The sequence below is a fragment of the Ascochyta rabiei genome, chromosome 10, assembly GCF_004011695.2.
Source record: "Ascochyta rabiei chromosome 10, complete sequence".
Classification (NCBI taxonomy): Eukaryota; Fungi; Ascomycota; class Dothideomycetes; order Pleosporales; family Didymellaceae; genus Ascochyta; species Ascochyta rabiei.
Window position 1 is genome coordinate 1,481,308 of NC_082414.1, and position 25,882 is coordinate 1,507,189.

A 25,882-nucleotide genomic window follows, 5' to 3' on the forward strand; every position below is an offset into this window, starting at 1 on the left:
GCTCTTGACTATAATCTGCATGCACCGCTACTCAGAGGTCATTGCAGTGCCAGCCCAACACAAGAACCGCACGGCTTCTCGAAGGAAGATGACAGAAGGTTATATGCAAGTGGGTAAATGTAGAAAGTCATAACAGTCGAGTACAATAGATTGGCTGAAGGGCGTAACACTGCAAAAGCAAAGACACCAGCCGCAGCATATCTAAACGCAGAAGTCTAGCACCATCGGTCCCGCCGACGAGCTTGCGACAAGACAGGGATGAGAAGCGCAAGGAAGGAAATGAAGCACAGATGCAACCAACGACGATAGAAACGAAACCCAATGAAATCGTAACAACTCATACACCATGCCGCACGCAATGTCTCCTATAAGGGGCGACCTGAAGCCCTTCACGTCCACCGCACCTCACCGCGTCGGTGGCGTCTCCCAATGCCGCAACATCTGATCCAGCGCCCATTTCCACTCAACCCCAATCGCATCCGCAAGCCGACCCACCTGCTCGCTCGACGGCCCCAGTCCGCCCCAGGTCGCCGGTTGACTCGCTTGGTGACGGGCATAGTATGCGATGAGTTGACTGTACGATGATCAGCGGCGAGTCTTCCTCGTTACCAAAAAAAAAAAAAAGAAAGACAAAAAACTCACTCATCCTCAATCTTCCGCAACACCAACCACGCCAGGTTCCAACTACAATTACTCTGCGGATCCGCAAACACGCGCCGCTTCGCCTCGGCGACGCAGTGCGAGCTGAAGGGGTAGTTCTTCGTGAACCCGCGCAGCTCGGTGAGCAGGCTGTGCGAGGCGACGTAGTACGTCCATGCGGCTGTCATGGGCGCGCTGACGTCGGGCGTGTTGAGCTGGGCTAGGGCGCGCTCTGTGCGGCGTAGGTCTGGGAGCGTGTTGATGCGGTGTTGGTGCAGCGCGAGGAGGGTTTCGTGTTTTTCGACCTGGGGGATTAGAGGGGTGAGCTGGGATGGTATAGGATGGGATGAAATGAGTGGGTGAAGGCGTACGAGGGACATTGGGTGGGTTGGAGACATGGTTGGGAGGCGGTATTCTCGGGCTGGTGGGGTGTTGAAGGAGTTGTGTTTCGTGGCAGAGGACGAGGATGAGGACGAAGAGTATCCTGACATTGAGCGAGAAAATATTGGAGGGCTTGTGAGCTTGCTTGGGATGAGGAAGTGTCTCGAGGTGTCATTGTGGGGGTTATATAGAAATACACGCGCCGCTGATGTCTATACCTTCACGTCAACACCAGTGAAACCGCCGAGCTAAGGATGGAAGCTCAGCAGCGAATACTGTGCAGCATCGAGAGCCAATTGAAGATGGTGTCTTCGAGACCTGACTGTGAAGTCTGATACTGGCAAGTTGCCCGTGGGCACATGGGCATATGCATGCACTCATCGACATGGATGTGTGCAAGGACTGCACGCGAACAGCTGGAAGTAATCCGATGGAGGTTCGAAGGTAAGCTGTATGCTCGATGATGAAATTGCACCCAGCTCCGGTACCTCAAGGTCATAGCACCCAGTGTCAGTGGACAGGATGCTCTGTTCGTCGGGATGCCTGTCTGTCAAGATCGAAAGCTGATGTGAGTGTGAGCGCCAGATCTCGTTAGTAACACTTGTCCTTGATCTTCACGGCCCGGGAGATCAGGACCAGGGTGGCATAGTTGATGACGTTGTCTTGACATTGATGCTGAGCATGTGGTTCTAACACTTCATTGGTTCAGAGGACGAAGTAAGCGAGTCTTCATTGGCCTTTGTGGATGTTTACGGGCTTTGGAAAGGCTTGAAACGATGCTACCGATGACGCTTGTCTTGCACATGCATCGAACAGCTGTCCGGGCGTGAACATTCATCAGCATGTCCAGCTAAGGATGCCAACGTGGAGCTTTTCATAGAACACAGCGCACAAAATCGTTCGGAGAGGGCGATTCGAAACCGGGTAGGTGAATCCCCGTAGGATTTCGTAAGTCAGGAGTGTTGAAGTCGAGGAGTTGCTGACGCGAAGACCGTTTTGTGGTGGCTAAAGCGTGCATTAGCGCGGCTCACAGCCACCGCCAAGTCCCCTCGAAGTGCAGTTCACCGCTGCGTCGCCAGCCTTATGCGGAGACTTGAGAAGCTTGGAAACAACAGCAAGGGGTACTCGCAGAGCTCGTCGATAGGGTCTGCACAGAACCCTTTGTGGCCTTCTGCGCACGAGTTAGAAGAACGCATCGCCCATTCTTAGCTGTACCTGAGGGTTACTGTTCATACCTACCCAGATCCTCAAAGCCACACATGCCACTCAGCCTCATCCTGATCGTCGGATCTCCTGCTATCCGTAGGAGGCTTGCTCGATATCATTTCACTGGTCTGTCAATTCGACATTTCGTCGAAGCTGAACGACTGTTGTCAGCAGCCTTGCGCTCGGAGCGTGCATCACATCAGACAGACATGCGATTGTGGCCATGCGCAGGCCCGCACGTGGCACTGGCTTGGAGCTACTGGACCCATCTGACGCCAGCTGGTTATACCTTTCAATCGAACAATGTCGACAGCGGATTGGGTGCAGGTCGCTCAAGCTTCTTACGATCGCCCAAGCTAGGAATATGCTTATACTGTCTTTTGTCAGGCGTAAGGTGGTCAGCGCGTTCGCTGACGCTTTACTTTGATTCGAATGCAAGATACCCTAGCAATGAGCTTCTTCTCGTCGCCCAATGTCGAGCTTTGGTCAGCTCCTGAATTCCGGCATAACACGGTTCAGCTGAAGGTTGGTATCGCGGAGTGGATACTTTGTGTTGTCATCTCACGGTAATTCCTGTGCCGTTGCCTCTTGATTGCAGGATTTTGATGTATTCACTGACATTTCTTCGGTCAGATGTAGGCTTCGCGAGGTAAGTGATAGTAGAGGAACACAGGATATCAGATCTATGATTGCATTCCCCGGCCACTATTCACAATACGTAGGTATACAACCCCAGGTCGGGTAAAACTTGGCTATCGAGAAAGAGACGTCTACAATACGGAAAGGTCTCCAAACTTCTCCTGTGAGGTTGTTAGTATACGTGGAAATGCGCGCGCACGTGAAATCGCTGTGACTTGCCTTGTAACCGGGAACGGCCCAGCGGCCCTTAGAGACGAGCTGCTCGGTGCGCTGGTCGATCTCGGGCTGGGCAGCGGCGACCTCGTCGACGGTGAGGTCAGCAAACGGCCGGGCGTCCTCGATGTTCTTCAGAGTCTTCTGAAGGTCGCCGAGCTCCTTGTCGACGACAGCCTTGGTCTCCTCGGCGCTCTTGAGAGCCTGGGCCTCGAAGGCCTCGATGGCCTTGATCTGCCTGTTGACGTCGTAGGTCTGGGGCTTGAAGGCGGAGAACTGCTTCTCGATGTCGTCGACGATGGCCTGGTTCTTGAGGATGGAGCGGTAGTGGGAGAAGTCGACTGTCTGGGGCTGCTCGGACAGGACGGTGACCTTGCGGCGGGCGTCGTCGTTGCGCTTCTTGAACGACTGCAGGGCGACGGCGGTGTTGCCTCTGAGGCCGAGCTGCTGGCCGAGCTTGGTCCAGTCGAGCTTGAGGGCTGCGCTGCGCTGTTACGGGAGAAGGGTTAGTTTTCAGCGTTGCTGCACGGGCGGCCATTGCGCGCGCAGGAGCTCGCGGGAAGCGGCAATTGAGCTTTCGCGAGCTCCCAGCGGCGGTCCGGCGGGGGGTCAACGTACTCCGACGGCCATTGTGATGGATAGGGACGGGTGGTGGGATGGGGTCGTGGGGTCGTAGGGTGCGTTTGGAAGTGAACTTCTCGCGGCCGGGAAGCCAAGCCATTCCAATCGGCTTAGCGCGCCCGAGCCATATCCGTCCACGACAGACACCACCACGACAGACGACAGGACACCTGACGAGAGTCACTCTGCAGTGCAGTGTTGGACCAGTTGCTAGTAGTTTCCCCCCCAATCATGGGATTCTGGGGGTGTCAAGGATGTTGTCATTCAAATGTTGTGTACTAGACTTGTATACTGAACATCGACTACCACTGTCGTTTATCCACAAGAACATGGTAGAACAAAAACATGTCCAGACCTCTCGATGCTGGACATGAAAGCTAGCGGGCGTCGTGGTGTCTGCATGGATCGTCGATTGACATCACTTGCAGACACGCAGGACAATAAGCTTTTGGTACATCACATGATCCTGGAAAGTCACGGTTGCAGGCCAAGTCAGGTCAACCATATCAAGTCAGGTCAACCAGGTCAAGTCAGGTAAAATCAGGTCAACCAGGTCAAGTCAGGTCAAGTCAGGTCGAGGAAGGTCAAGGCAGATCAATGACTTGTACAGGATTCATATTCATGCCTCCTGCTCTTCAGCAATTGCCTCCTTCTCAGGCGGCAGTGCATAGTCGTCTTGTTTGCTCACACTACTAGACTCCCATAGTCTATATGCTCAGCGCCATGATCGAGTTGACAATGTCGTTGTCGTTCTCCTTCAGGGCCTTGACGGCCTTCTTGCGGGAGACGGACGCCTGCTGCATGACAAGCTCAATGTCCTTGGCCTCGAGACCAGAGTCATCGACCTCCTCGCCGTCGTCCTCCTCGTCGGCCTTCTCCTCAACAGCCTTAGCGTTGCCCTTGGCGTCGCCGTGGTCATGGTCGTGGTCGTGGTCGTGACCGGCGTGGTCGTGACCCTGCTGCTCGGCCTGGGCGAGCTGCTGAGCGGCCGAGGCCTGGGCCTGCGAGTTCAGGTCCTCGATCTTGGCCTCACCGAAGACGCTGGTGCGGGGTCAGTATGCGCGCGCCAAGTGTCATTGAGCAGGCGTCGATGCTTACATGTAGGTGTTGCTGGAGGGGGACTTGTAGACCTCGGGCTGGTTGATGACGAAGAGGATCTGGGGAGCATGTTAGCCATTATTCCACATGCCCCGCACACACAGCTCTGCCGTGTCGTGCACAGCTTCTGCCAGCTCCCACTGCCCCTCAGAAGCACTCACGTTCTTCGGTCGGCGGAGGGTGACGCGTGTGATGCCCTCAATGTGCTTCAGGCCGAGCTTGGCGATGGCCTTGCGAGCCTTCTTCTCGTTACGCGAGTGGACGGTGACGGAGGAGCCCTGGGGGATCACGGCATCACCACCCTCCTCGCCCTCGGACTCGTCGCTGGACTCATCCTCCTCAATCTGGACGTTCTTCTTCTCGGGCTCGTCGGGGAGCTCTTCAATGCGGGGGTTGGCCATTTTTGCGGTGTTGTCGAGGTCTCTAAAAGCGCGCTCTTCGTGATGTCGGTCCGCTCAGTTGTGCGGCCGGCGCGAAATTCCGCTAGTGCCGGTAAGCGAGTGCGCAGCTCTGGGGCTCTACCCTCACTCGATGACTTCACAGCAAATGCCGTGTCGAACATCCACTATGCACTCTCTGGGCTCATGTTTACTGGCTTGCAATGGCATATTCAAGTTACACATTCGAACAGTCATACAGACATGCAGTCATTTCAATGGGTATCATTTGCAATTCTAGTTGCGGTTTGTGGTTCATGAACTTGTGGATTGGACTCGTTTGCTACATGTTGATGCATGCAAGAGCCGTGTTGACCTTCCCATCCGAATTGCACCTTGCCAATCATTGAAATAATGCACCCGATCCAGGTCTTGAATTTTAGAATGCCCTTGGTCGCCTTCGGAATGCTTAAGAAGTGCACATCATGCCTCCTCCAGCATCTGCATGCAGCGACCACCACTACACAGCGTCTCCCGACATCGTCGTAACCGGTTACGCCTTCGCGCTGGCGCGGATCTTGGCAAAGGTCTTCTGGACCTCGTAGCGGGCCTACACAATGCATGTCAGTGAAATGTTCCCAACCGAGGCGCACACTGAGTGGCGGTGCAACACCGCGCACCAGCATCGCCGGAGTACTGGAGAACCCACCTGCTTCCTCAGCTTCATGACCTTGAACCTCTCGAAGTCGTTCAACTGCCTCCTCTTCGTGATCGCAGCGCGCTTCTTGGCCCAGGCGCTCTCGTCGAACTTCTGCTGAACCTTGTGCTCCTCCCACTTCTTTGCGACGTGACCGACACCGGCGGCGCGGGGCAGCTTGGGGATGACAATCGGGGTGAGGGAGAGCTTGGCAAGGGCGACTTCCTGACGGGCGACGGGGGCCTTCTGGGAGGGGCCATCAACAAGGACCTGTGGCTGTAAGCAGCTGCATTTTTTCCCACATCGCAGGGCTCCGTACGCGCTTGTGGTCGATGATCTCGACAATGGTGGCAAGGCGGCCCTCGAAGACACCCTCGTTGAAGAGGACAACGCGGCCGACCTCGACCAGCCTCCAGGCACTCGTTGTGATGTTGGCGTCACCCATTTCGTCGGTTGTGCTGTAGTATCTATTAGGTCGTGTAAAAGAGCGTGTGAGGTATCGCAGGCGTACCGGAAAGGTGTGCTGTGGTTAGTTGGAGAAACGACGCTGCAGACTTGCAATCGAACAATCGATCCTCGAAATTCGTTGTGGGCATCCACCTTGGCAATGGCGCTAGTCGCGATTCGCTTGGCTTCGAATGGGAAACGCCGCCACCGTCTTGCAACACCACAACACACTTACTATTGCGCGTTAGCGAGAACTTCGTTTCTTCCTCTCTCTCGCCCACGTTGCTCGTTCTTGCTTGCGCGCTAGTCGATGAACGGTGTCAGATATGATTAAAGAGGTTGGAAGTCATACTTTGCAGTTGCGATCATTTTTCCAATCTCTGCCACCATCTCATCTCTAAGACCTGCATCGCCAGACGTGTCTCCGCTCTCTTCTTGTTGCTGCCTCTCGGCCTACTGCTGCCATCGCTCTACTTCATCGTACATGCGTTTCGCCATAGGCTTCCTGTACAACGTTGCAAGCTGGTTAATAGCAGTTTAGGTCCAGCTGATGCTAGTGAACGTTAAGAGTTCAATCACAACTACTGTGATGCATGTTTTATGATGACACTGAAGAAAAAGCTTTCAAAGACGATGTCTCGCCAGGAAAAGAGTGGACACATACTCATCTGGAGGGGAAGCCGGTCGCTGAGAGCACCTAGCTGTTCGACCGCCTCTAACCCGCCATTCTTGTCGAAGACCCAGGTCCGCCTTGCGTGGATGGTGTGTATGTTCATTTTTGCTGCACAATTCTCCTACATGCTACTAGAACGCAACCACATGGGCCTTGACGTTCACACCAGGCTTTGTGGAAACGATCAAAATATTTACTACTGTCCACGTGGTCGTACGAGATCCCATCGAGGCTCTAAGCACAAGACTTGAGCTTTTTGGATACGAGAAAGGTGAGGTCACCAGCCAGCTTGAGCGGTTCGACTGGGAACTTGGCAGATACAGGACGATACCAGATTCCAGATTCCAGATTACAGATTACAGATGCAGTCAATGCAAAGAGCGATTGTATGTGAATGTCAGAGAACTGGAAAGACGCAGCCCACCATTGTAGCATGTAGCAGCTGCCAAAGCTTTGGTAGATCTGCAAAACCCAGCGAAGAAGTCGACGGCAGTGCTCGGAAGCTGTCTGTCTTGAGGAGGACGACTGGGATGACAAAATCATGTATGAGATTCTGATCAGTGAGTCAGTGGAGGCTTGTTCTGTCTCTGGTCTCGAATTTTCGACTCTGTTTCGCAGCCCTACAATTCACCCGCACAAACGATATCTGCACAAACGATATCTGCCCAGCAAAGCAGTACTAGTGAGCAGACACCATCAAAAGCAGTCCTGGAACCAAATCTATGGGCACTCAGTTCACGTGGAGTGGATCTCTGTCGGCCACAGACTTTGTGGACAGTACTTTGGGAAGTGATACACAGGCTAAAGGACGTCTTCAGCCACAGGCAACGACGACGAAGTGTACAAGCAAGATTGATGACGGCTTTGCCAGGCCTTCTTCAGATAAATAGAGAGCCACAAGCGGATTGTTTTATTGTGGTTGCAGCGTCCGTGAATACAGAAGTGAAACATTCGTGCTCGGTGTCGAGCGCGACAGGATTTAATGACGATACCGATATGGACGAGAACATCAAGTAGTTGGAACATAATTGTGCTACTTCAGACAATCAAGACCATGAATGTTCACAATGTTTCTGTGACTTGATGAAGCTATGCAGACTCGTGCCCACAACACCCAACCGTGAGTCGGAGATCGGATTGACCGACGCTAAATCACATGGCCCGTGCATGGGCCGTTAAAAAGTCGTCGCGCTCCATCGTTGCAACACCAGCAATAACCTCGACTAGAACAATAATCAATGCACCGCACGCGCACTTGTATGCCTGCGCCTGCTGCGCTTACAGTATATCCGACGACCCTCTCGATCTCGCTGCATGGACTGCACGCTCACACAGCTCCGCCGCTTGGTGATGCTAATTTCTCCGCAACGGCCAGCAGGGCCTGCACATCTCCACTGGTACGTTCTCTCCTCTTCCTAGACTGCACCGCCTCATCCTATGATGACGTAATTTGCGATTGAGTCTGGCGTCGGAGTCCCTCGCCGGGGACTCATAACGGCGCCGGCCCAGTGATATTCAATTTCTTACATATTCTGAGCTTTTCGAGCCACTTTTCCTTGTTTGCAATCATCTACATGGAAGCGAGCCTGGCTGACCGTCAAAGACTACAGTTGATACGCAAGCATCATGCCCATGCTGCTCGCCGCCATACCACGGGCGCTCTCAAGCTTATCTTCTCTACAGCAGACCCTTCGGTAAGTCAGTTGCGCCTGTTTTGTGCACCACCCTTTCCAATGATTACAATTTGCAATAGATAGTAACTGATCGGACCATCTATCCGAGCTTGTGATTAACTTTTTTACACCAAGATCACTGAGGAAATCATCATCTCATGCTTGCTTTACACTGTTTGCTTTGGGTATAGGCTAACAAGCTTGCAGATACTTGCTGTCTCTATCAGCTTTAGTGCCACTGTGCTCCAATGATTGTCCGTGTGGGTATCCGACCCCGGCATTGTGGGAGTGCATTTGGTGCGAGATGTCCTCCAATACTCCTGTAATGCGATGCGCATATGATCATCCATCTAACCCCTATGTGACTCGCTCCCCACTCTCCAACTGGCGCGTCCTTCGTCGTGTGATCTTGCGCCCATAGCTCCAGTACAGGTTCATCAGCAGCTCCCTAACCACGTCATCGAATGTTGTTCTTGAGTCGAACTTGCTCCCACCGTAGGGAAACGGCACGATCTTGGTCCAATCCGCATCGTCTTCAAAGTAGAACTCGAGATCAAAAGCATTGGCTTTCCTCAACATGAGCTTCAGCACGTTCCCTCTCTCGCCATTTGCATCTGCCCAAGCCCAGAGTCTCGTGTCCAGGAAGTCCAGCACATCCTTGCTTACCGCTTGAGCCAGGATCTGCGCATTGAAAAGCAGATGCCTTAGGATGTTGATGTTGCACCCACAGTCCAGAACCGCATACCGCAGCAGTCCTGTATCAATCGCCTTGGGGACGCCTAGCAGGGTGCTCAGCGCCGCAACAGCTCTTTCGTTCTCCTCCGCCACCGCCCCCCTAATGCCCTGCTTCGCCGTCTCGCCTGCCATACTGCCTTCCCAATCAATCTCCGCGTTCAGACTAACCAGGACATACAGCATGTTGACCTTGCCCTCGTCCCACGGTCCGTGCAGCAGCTTCTCCGGGACGTGAAAGCCCTCGGCAAAAGCAAGGTACGGGATCGTGGTGAATCTGAACGGCCAAAGTCCGTCGAACAAGCGGACACCGGGAACTTCAACACCGGTCTTCTCCCACGCCTTGCCCCGTAGAGTGACCATGGCATCGTGCGCCCTGTCGACGTACCTGAGGAAGAAGTCCCACGTGAAGAAGCGGCAGCAAAGCAGTTCGCTCTGGATGGCAGGATTGCTGGTCTTCCGTCGGTCGCGGTAGTTTGTGCGGTGGTCGACGGTGTGGAAGAAGCTGCGCATGGTGAATTCCAGTGTCACGGCGCGGGAGCTGAGCTTGCGGCCGAGCAGGGGTGAAGCACGTGGGAGGGAGATGTTCATTGAATGCAGGAAGACGAGCTCGAGGAGTTCGACGGGGAGGCCGAGGAGGGTGGGCATGGCTGCGACTGTGTGCTTGCGGGTTTTTCTAGATTTCTTTGCGTGTTGATATTTTGCTTGGTTGAAAGCTCCTGTTGTCGGTGCTGCATTCGCTGAAGAGGTGATTGTTGCGGCAATTGGTAGCAGAGGTGCTTTTCGTTTCCTTCCTCGTATCTTGACAGGCGTCAGATGCAGGTCGGGGTCCATTTGTATGCGCAGGCGTAGCCAGGCAGCAGAAACCCGGACGCTGCATATGCAATGCGATGTGGGTGAATGGGGAAAGGTCTGTTGGACGTCTGTGGCGCAGTTCCTAGTGAAGTGGCTGACGCTCTGCTGTCTCTCCCGCGGCTTTGGCCATTTGTCTGAGCTCCATCATCGTAAACATTGATTGATCCACGGACCACAAGCCTGCGTGCTCGCTCTTCGACACCACCACTACAGCCGCAATCCAAGATGCAGGTCCACGCTGTGCCTGAAGCAGAGCGTGCGTTCGACTCGACAGGCAGAAGACTGCCATGGGGGCTCGAGTTTGCAGAGTAAGTGAGAAATGTTTGGCGGAGGAAGAGATGCAAGACAGCAGGACACGCGCGCATTTGTCGCGTTGCTGTGTGGCGCTCGAGACTGGATGATGTCAGGCGCTGTCATGACTTCACTGAGCAATACTGACGTGAATCCACAGCAACGACCACAACCAGCGCACACGCATACCCGAAGAGAAAGGGCCCTTTGGCAAAGCACGCAAACGCGGGTCTACGCGCGCAAAGACACCCACAGCCAAGTCGGCCGAAGACAGCGCCAAGCTCGACAACCTGCGCGCCATTGACGACATCTTCGGGCGCTTCAAGGTCGACGAGGACAAGAAGCGGTCGCTCTCAGGCCACTCCGTAGCCGCACTGCCACCGTCTGCGTCCGCGCCGATCCTAACAGAGGGCGGTGGTCTGCTTGGGACATCGTTCGACGGCGGCGCGCCCACCAACATCACAGCGAAAGAGCCCAAGGAAGTCATCCTGTACGGCTACGGCTCCGACGTGCAATGGGCAGCGATAGACTTCTTTGAAAAGGTCTCCAACGGCATCATCTACGAGGAATACGACCGCGAGCCGTACAATCCCAAGTTCAACTACGCCTTCGGCACCCAGCGGACCTCGCACTACCGCTCGCTGTCCAAGGCAGCGCTGAGCAGAGTCAACCAGTTCGTAGGCGGCGATCACTGGATAAAAGTGACGTTCGATTCAGCAGAAGCCGCTGAGCGCGCATGCCACTACTCGCCCCACAACATCCAAGGCTACACTGTCTTCGCCGAAGCATACAGAGGCACAGGCCCTCAGGGCGGCGATCGCGCTCTCCGCGCCCAGGTTGGCGGCGCAGTATCGCTCCTCTCCTCGCCACAAACCACGTCCTCCAGCACAATACCAGACACATCGACAACCGTGTCCTCTGCCACAGCAACGACCGCCCACGCGCCAAGCCTCCCCCCACGATCAACGACCATGCCGCTCTTCCCTAGCGGTTCCTTTCCCATGGACGATGGGCCCGTCGACCGCGTACCCCCAGCGCCTATTGCCCTGCCCCGACAAACACAGATGCAATCGACGACCACGTCCGCGCAACTGGCACCGACCTCGCGCCGCGCAACCCTGCGCCTCAAAGGTGCAAACGTCAAACCCGCCGTCTTCATGCCCCAAGAAAAAGCATTCCTCCCCGCGCCGCCGCGCTGGCAGCAAACGTTCGGCTCCCTGCCCATCATCGGGTGGGTGATTGGGAGCGGGCAGGGCATCATAGGGGATCAGGTACCGCGGAAGGAAGACGGAAGCTTCGATGCGAACACCGCCAGTTTGTACTGGCGAATGTGGTACAGTGTAGACTCGTGCTTGGGGACGGATTTCTGCGGAGTGAGGGATGCCGAGTACGACGATTAGGCAGCAAGTGAAAAAATAAAAAAGGAAAATAATACCGCTACATGACACGGAGGAAAGGCGTCGGTAGCATTGCGCGGCGTTTTGGAGTTGGGCATGTCGGCGCGCATTCATCTACTCTGCTATTTGATTATTTTTGCGTTTGCACCCTGCAAGCAAGCAAACGAGTGCACAACTCTGGATATCGATATGGCTTGCATCGAATCGAGTGTGTGAGTGGTGGAAAAGAGTACTAATTCGCGAACATGCAAGCGCCAACGCCCTATCACAGCATATCTAGTGCGTACGATACATACATCATCGTGTTAAGGTCTCGATCCTTCCCACGCAACCCTCACGCATCAGCCATGTCCCACTCGAGCTTCAGACTCCTCGCATCACGCTGCCTCCCTGCACAGTCTCTCACCGCCTACACATACTGACTCAGCCACCTGATGCCCTCGCCGTATCCCTGTCTCATCACCACACTGCACATGAAGACCTCAACCGGCCGGATGCCCTCTAGCGGCACCTTGCCCTTGCCAGTCGTCTGGTACAGGCCCAGCTCGCTCCTCAGCTGGTCCTCGGACACGGCGTCCGGGTGGTCGATCTTGTTGCCGAGAATGACAAAGGGTGTGCTCTTCAGCTCTTCCATGGCGAGGAGCGCATCGAGCTCCGCTTTCGATTCCTGCAGGCGCTCGTGGTCTTTTGCGTCGACGAGGAAGACAATACCGGAGACTTCGGGGACTGGGGGTGAAGTGCGTCAGCTCCGTGTCTTGTTTGATTGTTGCTTGGTGCAGTACGTACAGTAGTCGCGCCAGAGCCGACGGGCCTGCGCGTGGCCGCCCAGATCGAATGTGGTGAACTTTACGTTGCCGATGGAGAGTTCTTCCGAGGTTGGGTGCAGCGTGGGCTGCAGGACGGCGACGCGGTCGTTCTTGAGCATGTGCAGCAGCGTCGTCTTGCCGGCATTGTCGAGCCCGAGGAAGAGCAGTTTGGCGTGCTTGTTCGCGAGGCCGAGCGAGGCCAGCACCTCCCAGACTGTGCGCTGTGTCAGTATCACACTTGTCTACGCTTGTACAATGCCCATGTCCGTTCTCCGCTTGCAGTTGTGATATAATAGATATGACGTTGACATGTCTGCATTGAGACCAGCTGCGCTAGGTCATAGTGTGTGCGCGCAAAGGTTCTTGGAATGACGACTGTCTTAGGAAAGACGCAGGCGGTATGCATCGCACGTTACCACCGCCGGCGTTGCGCGGCCACGTTGCGGAGGAGACGGGAAAGACGACGAGTACTTACACCTGGTCTAGAGTTAGCCAATCATGTTAAGAAGACACAGAGGAGCAGGAAGTTACCAATCGAAAATCCACATGTTGGCGGTGGGTGTTGAGTCGTGGAATCGAGTGACGTGTTCACGGGTGGTTGCGTGAGCTGCGAGCTGGGGAAATCCATCGAGACCCTGCTGACGTCGTCACATCACGTGTAAACCACCTTCGATTTGCTCCCAGCGTTAGACCCTCTAGACGAAAGGGGTTTCACTCTTGCACATCGTGTTAAACGTCTAGGACTACAACCAAGATTCCTGTCCTTGGTTTTATCCAGGAGATATGGGTGCACACTCGCCGCAGTCACATTCGGGAGAGTGCATCTAAGGAGGCTGTCTCGAGGACTTAGATCGACTTGAAACTGTCGTGAACTGACATTGTCTCTATCATGAACTCTGTCTCGACTTGGAATTGAAGACGAAGAGGAACAACACCACGGTAGTCTTACCTCGAACACGCCTTGGTTTGTGAACTTCAAACCATGCTTTCCATATTTCCTCACAGATCGCGCGCGCTGTATTGATACTAGATTTTCAAAATTCAAAGTAGGTGTGTATGCTGCACTCACGGCGAAAGAAGAACGCGCTTTGGTAATTGAATGACTTCAGTGCCTAAAGGTCTACAACTGTAGTCCAAGTGCAGTCCTTGGAAGGTTAGCGAATTAGCTGCAGCTTTGGCGTTGCAATAGTTCCCTCTGGAATTAAGCTAGGATCTGAAAAGATTTGTAATCCTACAACTGCAGTGCTAGTACCTGCATAAGAGTATTACAGGTTGCTGGCAGGGCACGGCTTAAATCTAGACTAGTACTGTCCAAGCGTAATCCGGCCCTTAGAAGAGGCTGACGCTGTTGAGGCTCTAGAATATGCAGCGCCATGATGGAGTTCTGCAGGGCAATATTGAACAAGAGCAGTGAGTGGTGGGTTGCATATGTTGCGCAATGCAAAGAGGTTAATGTTTTCTCTCTAGCAAACACCCTTTCCAAAACTGCGCTCGAGCACTAAGTGGTCAGGATGTGAGCAGGAACACATGCATCGATGCAAGAAGGCAGACATATAAGTGATGTGATTTATTACCATTGGCATTAGGATCCAACCCAAAGATGCACAGCTAACTAAGCTAAATAACTGGCCCTGATTCCGCCGACTAATACCAAAACACCACGCCGTGAATATATACAGATCTAAAGAGCGATCCATCATGCCGACGCCGATGCGCCGACATAATTCAATAAGAAGGTCGTAAGTGGGAACATTATCCACTTGTATCAATCGCTAAGATGGACATCATAAACACATAAAGCGATCCGCTATGCTGAGACGCGATAGACTGGAAAGTGGTTTACAACATGGCGAACAGACCAAACAGACCAGCAGCGACAGCGCCAGCGGCGAAGGTGGCGGAGGCAGCGGCGCCGGTGAACGCGGCGGGCTGGCTGGTGGTCGCGTTGGGGCGCGAGATGGTTGTGTTGCCAGTGGCGACGGGAGCCTGGGGCTGGCCGTCGGAAATCTGGGAGACAACGTTGCTAACAGAGGGAGCAGGAGTACCGGCTTGGGGCTGGCCGTCGGAGATCTGGGAGACAACGTTGCTAACAGAGGGAGCAGGAGTACCGGCTTGGGGCTGGCCGTCGGAGATCTGGGAGACAACGTTGCTAACAGAGGGAGCAGGGGTGCCGGCTTGGGGCTGGCCGTCGGAGATCTGGGAGACAACGTTGGTGGCAGAGGGAGCAGGGGTGCCGGCTTGGGGCTGGCCATCGGAGATCTGGGAGACGACGGCAGTGGCAGAGGGAGCGGGGGTGCCGGCTTGGGGCTGGCCATCAGAGATCTGAGATACTACAGCGGAGGCAGCGGGGGTGGTAGCTTGGGGCTGACCATCGGAGATCTGAGAGACGGCATTGGTGGCGGAAGCAGCAGGAGTGGTTGCCTGAGGCTGTCCGTCACTGATCTGAGAGGCGGAACCAGAGCCTTTGTTGACAGCCTGGATGTAGATCGGTACGCACTGCATACCCTGGGAGTCGGCGTACAAGTTGTAGAAGTCGCCAGACAAGCACTGCCAGAAGGTCGTTGCGCCGAAGGGGCGCTGACCAGTGGTCAGAGCAAGAGAGTTGTTGCCGCAAAGAGCAAAGCCCTCAGTCTGGAGAGCGCCAGCCTGGACGGGACCGTCAAACTGGAACCTATCATCAATTAGTATGCTGAGCTGGAATGACCACTGATGCTAAACTTACTGGTCGTTGGAAGCGATGTATCCCTGGCGACCAGCCTGGTCCTTCAAGATACCGTTCTCCAGGGTCAGAGTGAGAGCACCGGCAAGCTGGCGCTCCACAAGGCCACGCTTAGAGCTGGGCTTGTTGACAGTCTGGATCTGGAAAGTTCCCGGGGCGGAAGACGCGCATCCTGAGGAGCCGGAAGTCTGGGGAAGAGCCAATGCGGTGGACGCAAGGGCGAGAGCGATGTAGGACTTCATTGTAGAGGAGGTATTAATGTATAACGTGGGTTGATACTGAGCGACAGTGATGACGGACAGCGACTTTAAGTAGACAACGAAGGATAGATTGATGAACGAGGTATCAATCAGGCGACAAGTGAGCAGTAACCGTGACAACGAACGTGAAGAAACGAAACCGACCGGGAAGTAAGACAGCTAAATACCAACACCTAGCGGAGAAGTTAGTGTCCGACCTACTTCATCGAGCATGTCACTGCAGATCGGCGTTGTTAGAGTCAGCCACGGAAGATCTACTGAACGCGTCAATGCAAATCGTTAGCTTAACGCTCGAGCTGCGAAGTTGGAAGGCTGGAGGTAGTTCGCCGCACGCGAGAGTGTGGAAAGATAGCCGTAGTGGACCCGCCTCGGTATCATTGGGCCGGATGAGTAAAACCCCTCCTTCTAGCCCACTACTCGTCGTGTGCAGTGGCAGGAATGCATGAGAGGGAGCATATCCCGCCTCTTGACTTTACTTTGCCATCAGCCAACCCGAGCGGCGCTGTACCCCAAGCGTTCGCACACGAGGGGCAAGGGTGTGCTTGTTCCAACCTCTCCAGTTTCCGGCTCTCGGTAGGCATCACCGTGCTGTCATGGTGTCATTGAAAGTCCATCAGCCGAACTGTCAACCGTCTCAACAATACAAACAGACGGGTGGCTCGCACGCCCACGGATTGGGAGGCAACCGTGAGCAACAAGAGAAAAAGACGATCCGCTAGGTGCATTCTTTCCCGGTACATGCTAGCGCTGAATCCCGTCTCGCTTGCATGCACACCTGCAGTCCTTCTGCATACCCTTTCTCGTGCCATTCGCTGGACCCCGTATTGACATGCAGGTGCTTTGGTGGTAAAACCATAGCATGCCTGTCGAGATGATTGGACCAAAACAGTTCACTTGAAGAGCATCTGGAGACAATCGACGCCGAAAGGCGTGAGGAAGTGAAAACCCCGGGGACGCGCAGCCCGTGTGGAGGGGTGATGTCAAGACTCGGGTGGGACGTCGATTAGCCGCGAAGCTGGGCGCGCTAACTGCGCTGGTGCAGCCTTTGTGGGGTAAGATGTGGCTGTTTCGTTCAGCTTTCCCAGGCTCGCCCGCTTTTACTCGCGCTCGTTGAGACGCTTCGGAGACGCTTGTCGACGCTTGAGCGCTGGCGTGGCCTGTTGCTATCGATGCAGCAATGGGTCTCGTGGTTCACCTGGAAGCGTAATGCTCAAGATAGCTGGCAAGGAAAATCCCTACCGTTGATGCTGATCGACCGACCCCGGATTGTGTGATGGAACACCACAACTGCTTGATCGCGTTGCCAGACGCACGGGAGGATTAGGTACGACGCAACGGCAAGCGCACTGCAGGCGATTGGATTGGGCGATGACGTACTAGTCTCGTCTGCGAGCTGATCCGCCAGTCCCGCCATCCTTCTCCGCCACCACGCTTACCGTTGGTATCATTGGATTAGGCTGTATTGATTGCTTCCCCCAGACTATCGTGCCGCCTGCAGCATTGGCAAAATGCAAAATGGGCAAAAAGGTAGTGCCCGAAGACGATCTTAGCCATCGAGTTACAAACACTGATTTGTGAAATCCATTCAAGACTGAGTCGTGGAACCGCTTTCAAAGACACACAAACGAAACATAAGACTGGCTACTGGACAGGCATTGACCTATCTGAGCAGACTGTACCAGGTTGTCGGCTCCTCAGTGCGAACAATGGTTCGATCAGTTGACCGCGCGGTCAACAGCAATGTTGAGACGAATGCCGAAATTCATCCATTGTCTAGACGCACTCGGACGCGGGCCTGCTCTGCTTTTTGGTACTCAGGTACCAGGTACCGGAAACCAAGCTTGGAGAAACACATGGCGTCCGCAAACGACCTGGGGACGCAGAATGGGATTTTGCATTTCGCAGTGCGGCTGTCTCACCCGGAAGCTTTGCGGAATGCGCATTCCGTGTCTGATAGGCTCGGCTACATTGGGCAATCGCAAACGTCTTCACTGCACCGCTGATATCTCAATCTACTCTTACCGTGTTTCCAAGCTGTTTTGGAATACTTTTCCGAAGTGATGGCTCAGCATGTTTGTCTGTTTGCTCGACAGCCACAACCTACATCTCGAAGCTCCCTCTCTCCTCGCTTTCACTGCCTCGACAGGCATCTTCAGAGTGTCTCCAACCACACTGAACACCCGCGTCGACCGTAGCTCATACACAGTCAGCAGACTCGGCGGCCGCAACAAGCTATGCTCACCGCTGTTCGAGGCCGCCAACACAAGCGCTAAACACACCTAGAGTGAAGGAAACATCTAAACGCAAATCAAGTTCGCTCCGAGGGACAAATTCAGGAGAGTTGAAAGAGGGCGCAAAGTCTAGGTAAGAAACATAGATATACTCAACACCTGCAAAAACGATCTGCGCTCGTATTTGATTCGAATTTTCTGCGCCGACGTAGTTATCGGACGGAATCCGCTACGGCTATCACGCATGCTTCGCTGGTCATCGTAATGGAGCTTCCGGACTACCGAACTCGAACACGGCAGACATCAGTAGTGGATGCGAGGGTATTGTGCATAATATCGAACTCTCGTAGTGCAGGAACACTCAGACATAGCAGCCCCAGCCCTCACACGCAAAGCGCTGTGTAGAGACCTTAAGCATGGACATGAATTCTGCATAGGCCACATAAAAAGCCCTGGAGTTGTCTCACACTCTGTAAGCTTGTAATCGGTATAGTTTTGCGCCGAAGACCCCTCGGAATTCGAGAGTGTTCCCACTAACATGCAGTTTCCTTCTACGCTGCGAGATATCCACGTAGCAGCTGACTTGACTGTGTAGATTACAAGCCTGCGGTTGAGTGGCTTTAGCAGCGGACAGGCAACATTCAAGTACAAGTCCGACGCAACCAGATCATAGGCTGATGTTGCCTTAACCGGCACGAAACATAGAAAGTGTTTGAGGTATCTGAGAATTCTGTAGATAGCCATCTTATCTGGAGGTTGTTCTTGTGCACGGTGTGAAGACGAACTCGAAGTATCGAAGTCTCAATCAACACACATTCTGTTCAGTGAATAGCGACAGTGAACTCAGCTTAGTGGTATCATTGGCCTATCTCAAGCATAACCAACCCTTCTCTTCCCATACTTGATCCGAGCCAGCTCATCCTTCTCCATCGCCCAGCTTCGAGTCACTTGCCCTCGCCCGCCCTCTTGACGCCGCCCGCGATCTTCGCAGCCCCGTCTTCAATACTCGTCGTCGCGTCCGCAATGCCCCTGGCTACAGGCCTTCCTGCGCTCCCAGTGGCTCCCTCGAGCGTCTCGCCAACACCTCGCCCCAAGGCCCCAACAACACCACCAAGAGTGTTTGTAACGCCGCCGACCGTGTTGCCAACCGTCGATGTGACGAACTTTACGCCGGACGTCACTCCGGATTCCTGCTGGCCGATGGGCATGGTGTAGGCCTGATTCGATCGGCGCTTTCGCCTTGCTTTCGGGATAACGATAGGTAGGCTTTGAATTGACTCGTGGTCTAGTTTGAGAATATTCGCTATCCTCGGAGCAGGGTGTTTGGTTTTCGGGTTGTGCTAATATGGTATAAGACGATAGTGCAGCTTTTGGTGTGTGTTAGGGCGAGTGCCGGCGGCTGTTATACGGACACTCGATGTGTGACGTCATGGGGCTGTGAAGGGACGGGATGCGCTGTGTCCAAGTTGGTGGCTTGCACAGGACTTGCTGCGCTCTGGAGTCTGGACGATGTGGACCATTCACAGACTGCGGATCTTCGTACTGATCTGCCTTTGCCGCCATTGCATGGATGTTTACAACCAAGGTCAATTGGCAGACGTGCGACAGACATCACATTACCGCAGGGTATCATCAAACTACGGTACTAGGTTTAGGGCAATTTCAAAAGACCCTACAAGGCGCGACAGTGACAGCGACTGATTAATCGCTCTAAAATCGCCCACTGCGTATTTTGACAGCGCACAAGAGATATTGCCTACTTCCATCATTTACAGCGTCTAAACGATGTACAACCTGTCCGTCAAGACGTTGATGAATATGAACAGTCATGGGCGTTTCAAGTGCGATCGAAGGATTCTTACGCGCGAGAGCAGGCACACCCAGTCAGGACTGCATTCCACTGTTGAGGAATCTTTGCGATCAGATTGGTGAAGCTGTCTGGTGGGGCGTGCCAAATCCAACCAACTTTGGGGATGGCATCCCTAACAGGGCTGACTGATGCGGTCGAACAGCCTCACCGGCGGGGAGAAGTTGCTCCAGGCCCCCAGACGATGCAATGTAGATGAGGGGATGGGCGAGCATCAGCTGATGATTCACACTCAACATCATCCTCAATTCGCAAAAGTCCTGCAAAGCAGAGCCACGGCTTGAAATCCCCCGAACTTCCCACTTCAACCACAAAAGCTACGAGAATTCGAGGGAGACCAGCTTCTGAAGCCTGAAACTCCTCAGCCACACAAAAGCAATCAACATGGCATCGCTCTTCCCCAACACATCCTACGCGGAAGACCTACCCAGCGCCCACGCCATCCTCTACCTCCACGTGATGCGCGCCTCAGCCATGACCTTCTCCTTCCTCTCGCTCCCACTCAGCGGCGTTACATTCCTGGTATCTCGCCTGCGCCGTCAGCCTGTCACCATCACCACGGCACTGTCGCGCACGCTCCTCAACTGCGGGCGCGGTCTTGTGGTAGGGACTGTTGCCGGCGCGGCAATGACATGGGGACGTATGCGAGGGAGAGAGGAGATTGAGTGGCAGGACCGGAGCTGGAGATTGTTGGAGAACAAGGGCGAGGTGGACACGGATTGGGAGACGATGGCTGCGACGAGCGCTGGGGCTGTGGCTGGCGTGGTGGCTGCGAGGAGAGGTGTGCTTCCTGTGAGCTTGGGGAATGCGGCACTGGGCGGCGCTGGGGTGGGGTTGAGCAGTGGTGTGTTGTTCATGATTGGGACGTATGCTGCGGGGAGGAAACCTGCCTAAGCGCCGAGGAGGTGGATCTTGAAGTAGTTGCCGTTTTTGTTTCTTGTTTGTATGCAGCGTACGCATCAGTGTAGTCTTTGAGACACATTATAGTTTTCGGTATTTTCCGAGCAACTGCTGCGAAGTCCAGCTTCCAACGAACAACCCACATACTACACTATAAAAGCATGTTATGACTGTCGTTCGAGTGAGAAAGTCTGTGAAGAGCTCGAACGTTGGACTGTTCATGATGCTGGCAAAAGTCTATATTAGGAGTTTTGCGAGAACAAAACAGCATAATGTTTTCGATGGAAAACCAGCGACCTGTGCAAGCATCGTTTGGAACGAGTCAACGTGAGTACCAATCATAACAAGTACATCGACCAATTGAGGTGAGCGCTCTGCTGTCATCAAAAGAGACGATGAAGGGAATTGCACGTGAACTGTAAGTGGTTGAGCTTGAGTGTAGTTCGCGACATTTTCTTTCCTGCCATATCAACAACTTTACTCAGTCACTGGTAGACGTGTTTCGTGAGGACGTGGTATTGCATTTGCCCTATGGCGACGCCGGAGATTTGTATCCGGCAAGAAGAGTGTAATTCATCCCATCCCATTCGTTGACTCCGTGTTGATCGGAGGAGAGTAAAGGAACACCGAGTCACCCCGAAAATTCGCTAGAACCCCAGTCATGCACACATGTTTTCCATCTTCAACTCAGCACAACCCACTTAACGGGTCCTGGCCTGGACCTTGGGGGCGGCGCCCTTGGAGCCCTGCTTCGACTGGATCTTGGCGGCCTGGCCACGGGCACCGGCGGCGGCGGACTTGGCCTTCTCGGCCTTCTTTGCCGACTCGGAGGCGGCCTTCTTGTCCTTGCCCTCCTTGACGGCGGCGGCGCGGGCAGCGGTGCGGGCCTCGGGGCGCTGGGAGCGGCGCTCCTTGATCACATCGAGCGAGGCACCGACGATGGCACGCTGCTGCTTGACGGTGCGGCGGGTGCGCTTCTTGGCGACCTCCTGGAGGGGGGTCAGTGACCTGACACATTGGCGAAAAGCACGTCGCAGGAGGAAGCCGTGCGACGCAGGCAACATTTTCATGTCGCCGCGAACACACGAGCGTTCCTCCTTGACAGATAGCGTACCTCAGAGATACCCTTCTTGTGCTGCCTCCTGTAGAGGGTGGTCCATGAGATCTTGCGAGGGTTCTTGCGCTGGAGGAACAGAGACTCGGTCTTGCCGTTCTGGAAGCGGAAGATCTTGCTGTCACCACGGATGTAGAGCTTGCCCTGTGTGACCGTCAGCATTGCGCTTTTCCATGTCGCCCGTGAGGCATTGTGCATTGCCCAGCTGTGCCGTCCGCGCCCATGTCCAGTGTGTTCGCACGGTGCCTGCGTGCGCGCGGCCGAGTTTCGACATGGGACGGGCGGACGCGTCTGGGGTGCTCGGCGGAACGCACCTTGCCAGGGTAGATCTTCTGGCCGCTGAAGGAGTCGTCGTAGGTACGCATGTTGGCGGTGTTGGCGGTGACCTGTGGTTAGTTGTCGTCTTAGTGCTCGCAGCGTTGAGTAATTTGTCTGCGTTGCGGCCGCGCGTGTGTGAACGGACGCACTATTAGCCGAGCTTGGCGTCCGCATCACCAACGCCACCAGCACCACCACTCCACTCCACGCCACCCTTCTAGCACCCGTCGCATCGTTGCGGAAGGTGTCTGCGATGCATGCGAATCATCCCTGTATTGAAGCCATGGAAACCTCTGCATATTTAATGATTTGGGTCCACGTGCATTCACTACCACACAACTGACCTGTACAACATCACCAGCAACAAAAAGCATGCTTTGACTGCTCCACCCAGACCGTCGCAGTACGCCGTGTAGCTGCAGCACTGTTCAAGAGGGATGTGAGGATTGTCGCGAGGTTGGCCAAGCAGTGAGTATGGGTCACAAGCAGCATCACTAGCGCTCTCATGCTCTCTGTGCCATTCACATTACTGTGGAGTCGTCGGACTGTACAGACGAGGAGCAGGTGAAAAAATGCACATGTATAGTTTACAGTACACACATACAGCCTTAACGGGACGTTTCACTCGAGCGTGGGTCCTCACAGCTTTATCAGCCCATCAGACTATTCCCCAGCTCTACAGTACGAACCTCTACCAACAACCCTTGAAAATCTTCATCTCCAAAGCATATTGATTACTAGTGCATCACAGAGATGGATCTTCTCAAGCTGCACACCCAAGACTTGGTTGATATCATGGTCGAGCTGGATCGCAGCAACAACCCTCGCTCTCAGGTGCTTCACGAACTGGCAGAAGCAGGCTATGTCCACTCGCTCGATGAGAACGAACTCGGCCCTCTACGTAAGAAAGGTACAGTCTTCCATCGCAACGAGTGGGCCTCACCCATTCTTACCGACCAACATCCGTTCGAAAACATACTTGGCACCAACCAGATCAAGAGCGTCCTTTTGAATGAGATCGGGGGCGAGAACAAGTATACCTTTTCTCCAACCCGCGACTCGCCTGAGGAGGTTGCGGGCGCCATCGTGGAGCTCCTCAATAACATTGGGAACCCACACTACAGCAAGCCTGGCTCGATCCCTCGCATGAAATCACCGACATTCGAACGTCTTTGTCAGCACAAGGTAAAGTGGCCGTTCGATGGTATGCTCAGTGTCTCGCAGGTGACCATGGCCATAACGCCAGCCGGCGACCTTCAAGAGGTGGAATACTACGACATCTATACTCTCTCCACGTTGCTTACTGGTACGAAGATCTGGTTTGCATACCCCCCTCTTCCAGACAATCTCGCTCTACTGCAATCAGAGTACAAGACCTTCTTGACCACTACAGGAACATTTGCCGTGGAACATCTAGTGAACTTCCAGCATGGCATCGCCATTATCCAGCAGGCAGGGCAGACTCTGATCCTGCCGCCACTCTGGATGACGGTATGTGTCTCCACCCAGACATCCGTCTCAAGCGCATATCACGTCTCAACGGCGATGGTCTTTACCGATCGAATCAAGTACCTCGATGACTTCCTAGCTACGGCTCATCTGTGGCCTGCAGGCGAAGAACAAGGCCAGCGACATGTAGTGGCGTTCGCTACGGAATTCGTTGAAGACCTGCAGGAAGTCCTTGCCGACTCGTTTCCGCACTACAACGCAAGCAAGCTCATAACCGAGATCTGCCAGCAGCATGAGGTGCTACGAAATAACCTCCGCCGTGTTCTTGACGCCATAGAAGACAAAGCAGTCGTGCGGGGTCTTGAGAATAAGTATCGAGCAACATGGCTCGCGTTACTCGAGCAGAAGCGTAAGAAGTCTTCTGCTTGTCGTCTCTGCAAGCTTCGCGTAGAGCACATGCCTGCTGGAGGTTCTCCGACCGACCGTCTTCGGCAACACTTCATCGACCTCCATTGTCTCCGTTCCGGGCATGTGACGCACGGTGAAGGTCTGTAAGCTACTGTCGTCGTGACCGTTTGTAAAGTGCAAACGATGATGCTCGAGCCAGTAGATAGCACCGACCACTTCTAGATAAGGCAAGTGAAAAGGTGTTCTAGGCACCAGTGCGGGGATCCTATACTCTGCTATTCGCAGACAGATGCAACGTGTACTTCGGGAGCGCCCGTTGATGTATTGATCTGCAGCGATCCTTATCTCTCCGGCGTTTGGAATTTAATACAGATGCCACTTCAGCCCACCACTGCCCAATCAAAAACACTATCGTGATGCATGCGCTTGTTCAGACTCACGTTGCGGCAGCGCAGCATTTCGGCGCCGAGCTTCCAATTAGGCAGGTATCAAATGCACGTGCGGACGGGCCATGACATCACCGGCCAGATACAACAACAACACCGCGCCCAGCTACAACGACGATACTCAACGAAGTCCTTGCATTTGCGAAACGCAACTTTCAAGATGACGAAATCAGAAGTAAACTGTGCCTATGTTGTTGATGCGAGTCACGACTGACATGCAACCACAGGACCAAAAGAACAAGATCGCCACTGTCATATCAAGCAACATCGGAGAAGGCGAGAAGATTGATGAAATCGCCAAAATCCGAGGCTGGTTCCGCCCGCAAGAAAACAGCATTTACTACCCGACGATCCAAAAATATGTCGAAGATGAAATCGACATGGAGACGGTGACATCCACCCTCTTCTCCCCAATAGACGAGAAGATTGCCGCGCAGAAACTCGACGACGTCAACTTCCTCGACCTATGGTACTCAGTCCTGCACGCTGCACGGCGCAAGACCTTCCACCCGGTGCAAGCCAACGGCAAAACGCACGAGCACTTCCACGCCAAAGTCGTCGACATTGTCGGCGCGTTCCGCGCGCACACGCTGCCGGCGCCGCACGATGCGTACAACTACCTGTACGAGTCGCTGACCGACTTCTCGCTCGCGTGCCGCGAAGCGTACAACGACGCGCCCGAGGCTGCGCACGCCAGCCAGGTGGAAATCGACGCCTGGGCCAACCTCAACTTCTTCTACGCTCGCGTTACCGAGGCGGGCCTGCTGGATCTCAGCATCCACGCTATATGGAGCATGCGCGCTGCGCTGGAGAACGAGGCGCACGACGACGACGAGGGCACGGCGGCGCAGAAGTACAATGTCCTGGTTCCTGCGGCTGCGGCTTGGGTCTTTGGCTTGCGTCGTGCGCTGTGGCATAAGGAGGTGGATCTTACGCCGTCGGATCGCAAGCAGGGGAATCCTGCGCGAGGTGGGGAGCTGTGGAAGGGTACGGCTGGGTTCAGCAAGGAGCGGTGGGCACTGTGGAAGGAGAGGCTGGCTGTTATTAGCAAGATGGATGACGTGTCGGACGAGACGAGATACATCTCGAGAGATGCCCTTGAGGCTATGGAGAGGGCAGAGAGCACTTCGAAAGGCATGCATTCGGCGAAGGCGGGAGTGTAGGCCTGGGCAACTAACTAGCATATCTCAGCTAGTGAGAGGGGAAGAGGGCCGGCGAACGTAGATGACAGTGTTCGGCTTGTGAAGTTTAGATGATAGAAGGACACGATTGCAGCGATCGGAATGAATCAAAAAAAATCCATGAATCCGTTATGGGAGGCTTGTTGCCATCCGGCAGCTGCACAAATGCTATGGGACACCCAATTCCGTCTCAACTATAGACTTGGACCAGATTTTAAGGAGGTACAGAGAAAGCCGAAAGAAA

General features: G+C 54.4%; 13 protein-coding genes across 13 annotated transcripts, besides 7 other annotated features; 4 read left to right on the forward strand and 9 right to left on the reverse strand.

The window, feature by feature from the left end:
* Positions 1-405: 405 nt before the first annotated feature.
* EKO05_0006609 (uncharacterized protein) lies at positions 406-1,130 on the reverse strand (the record flags this gene model as incomplete). The annotated part of the gene is made up of 3 exons (XM_059636837.1): positions 406-574; positions 643-944; positions 1,011-1,130. The coding sequence occupies 3 exons, from the start codon at positions 1,128-1,130 to the stop codon at positions 406-408; spliced, it is 591 nt and encodes a 196-aa protein (XP_059492820.1).
* Positions 611-637: a tandem repeat.
* A 1,801-nt stretch (positions 1,131-2,931) lies between the features above and the next one.
* EKO05_0006610 (ATP synthase d subunit) lies at positions 2,932-3,708 on the reverse strand (the record flags this gene model as incomplete). Its single annotated transcript, XM_038940348.1, has 2 exons — positions 2,932-3,567; positions 3,697-3,708. 2 exons carry the CDS (start codon positions 3,706-3,708, stop codon positions 2,932-2,934), a joined length of 648 nt encoding a protein of 215 aa, XP_038798105.1.
* Positions 3,709-4,182: 474 nt separating this feature from the next.
* Positions 4,183-4,275: a tandem repeat.
* Positions 4,276-4,406: 131 nt separating this feature from the next.
* EKO05_0006611 (GAL4 enhancer protein) lies at positions 4,407-5,198 on the reverse strand (the record flags this gene model as incomplete). The annotated part of the gene is made up of 3 exons (XM_038940499.1): positions 4,407-4,740; positions 4,798-4,856; positions 4,959-5,198. 3 exons carry the CDS (start codon positions 5,196-5,198, stop codon positions 4,407-4,409), a joined length of 633 nt encoding a protein of 210 aa, XP_038798106.1.
* Positions 4,601-4,652: a tandem repeat.
* Positions 5,199-5,727: 529 nt separating the features above from the next.
* EKO05_0006612 (uncharacterized protein) lies at positions 5,728-6,316 on the reverse strand (the record flags this gene model as incomplete). Its single annotated transcript, XM_038940255.1, has 3 exons — positions 5,728-5,784; positions 5,884-6,141; positions 6,191-6,316. 3 exons carry the CDS (start codon positions 6,314-6,316, stop codon positions 5,728-5,730), a joined length of 441 nt encoding a protein of 146 aa, XP_038798107.1.
* A 1,005-nt stretch (positions 6,317-7,321) lies between these two features.
* Positions 7,322-7,355: a tandem repeat.
* Positions 7,356-9,021: 1,666 nt separating this feature from the next.
* On the reverse strand, positions 9,022-10,230 carry EKO05_0006613 (uncharacterized protein; the record flags this gene model as incomplete). Its single annotated transcript, XM_038946163.1, has 1 exon — positions 9,022-10,230. One exon carries the CDS (start codon positions 10,228-10,230, stop codon positions 9,022-9,024), a length of 1,209 nt encoding a protein of 402 aa, XP_038798108.1.
* Positions 10,231-10,476: 246 nt separating this feature from the next.
* EKO05_0006614 (uncharacterized protein) lies at positions 10,477-11,942 on the forward strand (the record flags this gene model as incomplete). The annotated part of the gene is made up of 2 exons (XM_038940468.1): positions 10,477-10,559; positions 10,703-11,942. 2 exons carry the CDS (start codon positions 10,477-10,479, stop codon positions 11,940-11,942), a joined length of 1,323 nt encoding a protein of 440 aa, XP_038798109.1.
* Positions 11,943-12,348: 406 nt separating this feature from the next.
* Positions 12,349-13,293, reverse strand: EKO05_0006615 (COPII coat GTPase; the record flags this gene model as incomplete). Its single annotated transcript, XM_059636838.1, has 4 exons — positions 12,349-12,665; positions 12,726-12,959; positions 13,221-13,222; positions 13,277-13,293. 4 exons carry the CDS (start codon positions 13,291-13,293, stop codon positions 12,349-12,351), a joined length of 570 nt encoding a protein of 189 aa, XP_059492821.1.
* A 1,291-nt stretch (positions 13,294-14,584) lies between these two features.
* On the reverse strand, positions 14,585-15,706 carry EKO05_0006616 (uncharacterized protein; the record flags this gene model as incomplete). Its single annotated transcript, XM_038940380.1, has 2 exons — positions 14,585-15,416; positions 15,468-15,706. The coding sequence occupies 2 exons, from the start codon at positions 15,704-15,706 to the stop codon at positions 14,585-14,587; spliced, it is 1,071 nt and encodes a 356-aa protein (XP_038798111.1).
* Positions 15,707-18,899: 3,193 nt separating this feature from the next.
* On the reverse strand, positions 18,900-19,163 carry EKO05_0006617 (uncharacterized protein; the record flags this gene model as incomplete). Its single annotated transcript, XM_038946164.1, has 1 exon — positions 18,900-19,163. One exon carries the CDS (start codon positions 19,161-19,163, stop codon positions 18,900-18,902), a length of 264 nt encoding a protein of 87 aa, XP_038798112.1.
* Positions 19,164-20,206: 1,043 nt separating this feature from the next.
* On the forward strand, positions 20,207-20,716 carry EKO05_0006618 (uncharacterized protein; the record flags this gene model as incomplete). Its single annotated transcript, XM_038946165.1, has 1 exon — positions 20,207-20,716. One exon carries the CDS (start codon positions 20,207-20,209, stop codon positions 20,714-20,716), a length of 510 nt encoding a protein of 169 aa, XP_038798113.1.
* A 707-nt stretch (positions 20,717-21,423) lies between these two features.
* Positions 21,424-22,201, reverse strand: EKO05_0006619 (60S ribosomal protein L24; the record flags this gene model as incomplete). Its single annotated transcript, XM_038940352.1, has 3 exons — positions 21,424-21,711; positions 21,837-21,980; positions 22,151-22,201. The coding sequence occupies 3 exons, from the start codon at positions 22,199-22,201 to the stop codon at positions 21,424-21,426; spliced, it is 483 nt and encodes a 160-aa protein (XP_038798114.1).
* Positions 21,583-21,631: a tandem repeat.
* A 124-nt stretch (positions 22,202-22,325) lies between the features above and the next one.
* Positions 22,326-22,368: a tandem repeat.
* A 539-nt stretch (positions 22,369-22,907) lies between these two features.
* Positions 22,908-24,158, forward strand: EKO05_0006620 (uncharacterized protein; the record flags this gene model as incomplete). The annotated part of the gene is made up of 1 exon (XM_038946166.1): positions 22,908-24,158. One exon carries the CDS (start codon positions 22,908-22,910, stop codon positions 24,156-24,158), a length of 1,251 nt encoding a protein of 416 aa, XP_038798115.1.
* Positions 24,159-24,617: 459 nt separating this feature from the next.
* EKO05_0006621 (uncharacterized protein) lies at positions 24,618-25,620 on the forward strand (the record flags this gene model as incomplete). Its single annotated transcript, XM_038946167.2, has 2 exons — positions 24,618-24,632; positions 24,685-25,620. 2 exons carry the CDS (start codon positions 24,618-24,620, stop codon positions 25,618-25,620), a joined length of 951 nt encoding a protein of 316 aa, XP_038798116.2.
* Positions 25,318-25,372: a tandem repeat.
* Positions 25,621-25,882: the final 262 nt, after the last annotated feature.